At 47.6% G+C, this 7,595-nt stretch overlaps 1 protein-coding gene across 1 annotated transcript; it reads right to left on the bottom strand.

Annotated features, from left to right (window-relative positions):
- Positions 1-362: 362 nt before the first annotated feature.
- On the bottom strand, positions 363-1,583 carry LOC308322909 (immunoglobulin-binding protein 1-like; the record flags this gene model as incomplete). The annotated part of the gene is made up of 1 exon (XM_080774398.1): positions 363-1,583. The coding sequence occupies one exon, from the start codon at positions 1,581-1,583 to the stop codon at positions 363-365; it is 1,221 nt and encodes a 406-aa protein (XP_080630524.1).
- Between the last annotated feature and the right edge of the window lie 6,012 nt (positions 1,584-7,595).

The following is a 7,595-nucleotide window of genomic DNA, read 5'->3' as shown; positions in this document are numbered from 1 at the left end:
ATTGGCTGTTTCCCCCTACCATAAGCCCTAAATTAATTGCATTGAATTGAATGGGAATTGAATGGGGCTATGGGGTGTTGTGCTAATTCGCTTATTTCCATCGCTCAAAATGTATATATCCTCTCTTCATAATGTAAATAATATCCCAAGCGGCACACTTTACTTTACTTCTTTCGATGGAAATAAGCGAACTAGCATAACACCCCATAGCCCCCATTCAATTACCATTCAATGCAATGCAATTCATTTCTATGACCTGGGACCCGCAATTTATATTGTAAAATCAATGTTAATTGATCACCTCACCACCGGCGCGGTGGTCACCTCACCACCGAAAATCCAGACTATGCAACAATGAGCCTTTAGCTCCTGTTCTGGCGGTTGCCGTAGCCTCTTCGGTGGCAGTCCTTCCACTCGTCCCAGTCCCTGGCTTTCTGCAAGGCCTCCTCCTCGTCCTCCTCCTCCTCTTCATTCTGTTTCTCCTCGTCTTCCTCCTGTTCCTCCCTGGCCTCGTCGGGGTCAGCGCGTCGGGGTCGTCTCCCGGGCGCAGCCCCCAGCCCCCGGTCGGGCAGGGCTCCGCGCGCGGCATGCTGCTCGTACCAGTCGTCCACAGTCATGGAGGGCTGGCTGGGGTAGCCGGCGCCAAACACCCGGGCCTGCGCGGCGCCTCTGGCGAGGACGAAAGGCCCGCCGGGGGCCGGGGGTCGGACCGCCGGCAGAGGAGGGTTGTCGCGTTCCGGAGAACGACCGCTCGACGACCTCCTCCTCCTCCTCCTCCTCTCGAGGAGCAGCGGCATCTCGCGGTCGATGCTCTCCACCTCCTCCAGCGCCAGCGCCACCCACCGCCGCGCCGTCAGGAGGTGGAAGTCTCGGACGTCGCCGTCGTCGGCCCGCCCGCTCTCCACGGCGCCGCGCAGCGCCTCCAGCCGGGCCTCCGTCTCCTTCCGCTGGTGGTACCGCTCCACCTTGGCCTGGCGCCGCTGTGCCGCTGCCGTCGCCGCCGTGGGCGTCGTCTCGCTCGCCACGAGTCTCTCTCCTTCTCCGTCGCGAGAATCGTCGCCCTCCTCCTCCTCCTCTGCGGACCTCCTCGGCATGGGGAACGTGGCCACGCCGTAGTCTCTGCACCGCAGCAGGAAGGCGTAGAAGTGCGCCCGGGCGCTCCGGACCGCCTCCAGCCGCGACTCGTCGCCGTCCTCCGTCGCCACACCGCCAACGAGCCTCATGGCGAGCGCCCCCTGCAGGGCGGGCAGCGGCAGGTAGCGGAGGTCGGCCGTGGCCACCTCGTCCAGCGCCTCGTTGTCGTTGTCGCCGACGAACAGGCCAAGTCGCGACGCCAGCCGCGACGCCTCCGCTAGCGCCGCCACGCCGTGGCGCACCTTACGCTGGAGGAGCGCCGATGATGCCCCGCCTCCTCCTCCTCCTCCTCCGGGCTCGTCTGGCGCTCCGCCGCAGGCGTCCTCCGCCTCCTCCCACGCCTCCCAGCCCTCTCGCAGCAGGTCGGACAGTTTCCGAGGCTCTTCGGCGTCGGAAGAATGCGACGTCTGGATGCTGCTGCCGTTGTCGTCGTTTACAGAGTCGGACATTTTGCCGTTCTCCTTGCACCCTGTTTTGACGGCGACGTCTTCGTTTTTCTTCGTCTCGCCTCGTGTTGCTGTATATATATATACGACAGTATACTTTGTTGCCCTCACTCTTTGATCTCTTTAACCCGTAACTCTTGACTCTTGCCCGCTGTGGGCTGCCTCTGTCTGGCCGCCTGAGTTCCCCCGCACGAAGTCCGTAAAAAGAAAGGTATGTTTCAATCTAAAGCGTGGACTACGTGGGCTACGTGTGTGCTCTTGACATCCACCGGTATACTCTTGCGCCTTCACCTCGTGCACAGCACACTGATGACTCTTCTGGCACCTTTTAAATGTCTTCTGTCATGAACTATACCCCACTAAACATACGACGTTCATATGACGTCGCGATTAGGTCGAAATGACGTCCGTCAGTCGGGGAACCTGAATTCGACGTCTGTTCAGTATACATATACCAGCTGCTGTGCTCACACACCTTATTACTAAAAATGCCTCTCGTACATAAATAAATGGCCGGATGGAGTACGTGTACGTGGCTGTGTAGACAGACGCCTTGATGTCTGTCTTTGCTTTCCCTTTTCTTTCTGTAAACAATCGAAACGATGGGAGTTTTGTTGCACGGTAAAAAAACTAACTGATTTCACACACCGTTGTGTGAACCGGCGATGTGACAATGAAGATGATACTGATTCTCTCTGCCTTTGTTCCCTGGCAGCTGGAGGTCCCTTATGGCATCAGTGAAAGGTCTTAAATCTTCTAAAACACGGTGATGATATGCCGTACGATTATTATAACAATAATAATATCCTGGTAGGATACATCAACATTGAATGCCACCTGCCACGTAGCATTCGTGATTCGCGATGGAGATGGAGACTTCTTTTAATATATACCATTATTTGAACTGGTTGCCTAACAACGACATTTGCCAATGACATCAGGTCTGACCATATTTGGTTAGATTTTGTTCTTTGTTGACTGACACGGATCCCTAGGCACGCAAGGCCTCGTGGTATTTTCTGGAGCATTGGTCCGTGGACCCCCAGGGGGGGTCCCTTGGGGAGGCTGCAGGGGGGGTCCCTTGGGGAGGCTCCAGGGGGGGTCCCCGGCAAAATTGGTTAATGTGGCATCGGCAATCATTTCATCCACCCTTCACCTTAATATACACCTTAATCTAATCAAACGCATAATAGCAGATACAGTATGTGTCCTCCCATTGCAGATCGGCTTTTTTGAAAGGTCCGAAATGTTTTACATAGGGCTGAAGTGGGAAATGTACGTGTTGCGATATTAATAAGGATCTACAGTAAACTAGTAACTAAAGTATAATATTTGCCTCTGAGATCATGAATGATAGTGGAGTAAAAGTATTGAATATTGGGAACTACTCTAGTAAAGAAGACAAATACCTCAAAATTGTACTTAAGTACATGTACTTGAGTAAATGTAGGCTGTGTGCTTATAGTTACTGTATCCACCATTGCCAAAATATACACATCAATTCAGGGTCCTTGACACAGAAATAAAAGTTGCACGCACGCACTCGCATGCACGCACATACACAAACACACACACATGTCACACACACACACACACACACACACACACACACACACACACACACACACACACACACACACACACACACACACACACACAATCACACACAATCACACACACACACACACGCACGCGTGCGAGCACACAGCAAGTCACAGGCAGGCAGGATTCAAACCCCAGCGCGACCAGACAGTTAATTGCCTCGGTCCTTTGGTAAACCAGTAGGACACAGTTTGCCCCTCCCTCCCCCCCTCCTCCCTCCCCCCCAGGCCCCTGCATGGTCTACTCTACACAGCATCTGTTGTTTACACATACACATCTATGGAGGAGGATAAGCGCTCTGCACACAACGCTGAAATGACAGCAATTAGCCCATTCTGATCGGGAACCCATTTTGGTGTTATAGCATCATGTTATGCTTTAGCTATTGAAAAATAGCAGATCTACAAGCTCATAGCGCGCCACCGAGTGGCGCGCTACGAGCTTGTAGGTCTGCTTTTTTTGAAAAATCGAAGAACGACTGACATTTTTCGAATCTGATCTCAGGTCAGAATGGGTTCATCAGACCAGTGTGTGTCCAGTGGAAACCTTGTATGAATCTGATCTCAGGTCAGAATGGGTTAGACCAGCCTGGGACGGTGGGACTCCTTCATGCAGCCACAGCGCTGTGTGCCCCATTCTAGTTATAGTGGAGCATCAAGCGCTTCTTCGTCACGCTCTACGCAAAGCCATCGCCCATTTGAAATAACCCATTTTGGGTGTGTATTCTTTTTAACATACAGTAATATAAGTGACCATTTCTGCCCGAGGCTAAGTCATTGCTTTTTTCTTCTTTGGTTTGTTTTTCCATGTCATATATTATGAAAGAAGGGAACCATAGCTTCAAATTGACATATTGGTTGTGTAACCGGTGTAATCTGTCTCTCTCTCTGTGTTGTGTTGAATGGACAGACGGACCCAGAAGTCTCTTTGGAAACCACGTTTTTATTCTGACAAAGAATAACAACAGACGCGTCTCCACGTTAGTTCTTAGTAGTAGTGCAAAGACTCATCTCTAAACAGAGCGAAACAAACACTGTATAAATACATTTGCAAGTACAATTCTTATTATGTTATACACGAGAAGTCAACAAAGACACCCGCCTCGTTCCAAGACGGAAGTACAGAAGGAAGAGGTGGAGGTGTGGCAGGACATTTATACAGGGGGAAAAAGGGGGAGACTTAAAGGAGCTGTGACCTCTAATGCACTATGTATTCCTATATACACATGAACCATGGAGAATTAAGTCAGGTATAGAAGCACTTATTTGTATCATATTTTGTGTAATTATATAATACTGTTACAGTTGTTCAGTTTGACCCACCAGTTTTGGAGATATGGCTCATAGAGTAAAGGTGGTTGCACACTGGACGTGTTTTTTCGGTAAACCCCGATGGAGAAACGCCACTAAAAGTCTGGAAAACGCGCTCTGTGTCGTGCAGGGATCTTGCAGAGAAACAGCGAGTTGAGAAAACAGAACCTTGAAAGGTTCACTTCCGTGGTCTCTATAACATTACACCAATACACCTATAGCTACATGTTTAAGCACTTGTTTCATATTTACATTTCATTTCAACTCCGACACTTCCTTTCCTTAGTCCAGTAACCCTGGACTAAGTACATAGTACATAGGTACTATGTTTACCCAGGGTAACTGGACTAAGGAAAGGAAAGGTACTATGTTTACCCAGGGTAACTGGACTAAAGGAAAGGTTCTATGTTTACCCAGGGTAACTGGACTAAGGAAAGGAAAGGTACTATGTTTACCCAGGGTAACTGGACTAAGGAAAGGAAAGGTACTATGTTTACCCAGGGTAACTGGACTAAGGAAAGGAAAGGTACTATGTTTACCCAGGGTAACTGGACTAAGGAAAGGAAAGGTACTATGTTTACCCAGGGTAACTGGACTAAGGAAAGGAAAGGTACCATGTTTACCCTGCAGGGTAACTGGACTAAGGAAAGGAAAGGTTCTATGTTTACCCAGGGTAACTGGACTAAGGAAAGGAAAGGTACTATGTTTACCCAGGGTAACTGGACTAAAGGAAAGGAAAGGTACTATGTTTACCCAGGGTAACTGGACTAAGGAAAGGAAAGGTACTATGTTTACCCAGGGTAACTGGACTAAGGAAAGGAAAGGTACTATGTTTACCCAGGGTAACTGGACTAAGGAAAGGAAAGGTACTATGTTTACCCAGGGTAACTGGGCTAAGGAAAGGAAAGGTACTATGTTTACCCAGGGTAACTGGACTAAGGAAAGGAAAGGTACTATGTTTACCCAGGGTAACTGGGCTAAGGAAAGGAAAGGTACTATGTTTACCCAGGGTAACTGGACTAAGCTCAATAACTTGTTTACAGCCAGGCCCTGCTCATAGAACATTTCATGGTAGGGGTTCAATGCCTTGCCTCAAGGGCACTTCAGCGGTGGTAATTTTTTAAACGTGCCGGTCCGGGGCTACGAACTATAGCGACCTTTCCGATATCAAGACCGCTCTGCAAACCGTTCGGCCACCGCTGCCTCTTATACGGTGGGGGTCAGTAACACATCTATGAGGTTTCTATAGGAGGTTAATGTAGACTCACAATGTGGTGCGAGTCAGTAACACATCTATGAGGTTTCTATATGAGGTTAATGTGTAGACTCACAATGTGGTGCGAGTCAGTAACACATCTATGAGGTTTCTATATGAGGTAAATGTAGACTCATACAATGTGGTGTGAGTCAGTAACACATCTATGAGGTTTCTATAGGAGGTAAATGTAGACTCACAATGTGGTGCGAGTCAGTAACACATCTATGAGGTTTCTATATGAGGTAAATGTAGACTCACAATGTGGTGCGAGTCAGTAACACATCTATGAGGTTTCTATATGAGGTAAATGTAGACTCACAATGTGGTGCGAGTCAGTAACACATCTATGAGGTTTCTATAGGAGGTAAATGTAGACTCACAATGTGGTGCGAGTCAATAACACATCTATGAGGTTTCTATATGAGGTTAATGTGTAGACTCACAATGTGGTGCGAGTCAGTAACACATCTATGAGGTTTCTATAGGAGGTAAATGTAGACTCACAATGTGGTGTGAGTCAGTAACACATCTATGAGGTTTCTATAGGAGGTAAATGTAGACACATACAACGTGGTGCGAGTCAGTAACACATCTATGAGGTTTCTATAGGAGGTAAATGTAGACTCACAATGTGGTGCGAGTCAGTAACACATCTATGAGGTTTCTATAGGAGGTTAATGTAGACTCACAATGTGGTGCGAGTCAGTAACACATCTATGAGGTTTCTATAGGAGGTAAATGTAGACTCACAATGTGGTGTGAGTCAGTAACACATCTATGAGGTTTCTATAGGAGGTAAATGTAGACTCACAATGTGGTGCGAGTCAGTAACACATCTATGAGGTTTCTATATGAGGTAAATGTAGACTCACAATGTGGTGCGAGTCAGTAACACATCTATGAGGTTTCTATATGAGGTAAATGTAGACTCACAATGTGGTGCGAGTCAGTAACACATCTATGAGGTTTCTATATGAGGTAAATGTAGATTCACAATGTGGTGCGAGTCAGTAACACATCTATGAGGTTTCTATATGAGGTAAATGTAGACTCACAATGTGGTGCGAGTCAGTAACACATCTATGAGGTTTCTATAGGAGGTTAATGTAGATTCACAATGTGGTGCGAGTCAGTAACACATCTATGAGGTTTCTATAGGAGGTAAATGTAGACTCACAATGTGGTGCGAGTCAGTAACACATCTATGAGGTTTCTATAGGAGGTAAATGTAGACTCACAATGTGGTGCGAGTCAGTAACACATCTATGAGGTTTCTATAGGAGGTAAATGTAGACTCACAATGTGGTGCGAGTCAGTAACACATCTATGAGGTTTCTATAGGAGGTAAATGTAGACTCACAATGTGGTGCGAGTCAGTAACACATCTAGGAGGTTTCTAGGAGGTAAATGTGTAGACTCACAATGTGGTGAGAGTCAGTAACACATCTAGGAGGTTTCTATAGGAGGTTAATGTAGACTCACAATGTGGTGCGAGTCAGTAACACATCTATGAGGTTTCTATATGAGGTAAATGTAGACTCACAATGTGGTGCGAGTCAGTAACACATCTATGAGGTTTCTATATGAGGTAAATGTAGACTCACAATGCGGTGCGAGTCAGTAACACATCTATGAGGTTTCTAGGAGGTTAATGTAGACTCACAATGCGGTGCGAGTCAGTAACACATCTAGGAGGTTTCTAGGAGGTTAATGTATAGACTCACAATGTGGTGCGAGTCAGTAACACATCTAGGAGGTTTCTATAGGAGGTTAATGTAGACTCACAATGTGGTGCGAGTCAGTAACACATCTATGAGGTTTCTATATGAGGTAAATGTAGACTCA

Source organism: Protomyctophum bolini (assembly GCF_963924005.1).
Source record: "Protomyctophum bolini genome assembly, chromosome: 10".
NCBI classification, from domain to species: domain Eukaryota; kingdom Metazoa; phylum Chordata; class Actinopteri; order Myctophiformes; family Myctophidae; genus Protomyctophum; species Protomyctophum bolini.
Note: the sequence above shows the minus strand (reverse complement) of the source record. Positions and strands in the feature narration are given on the sequence as shown.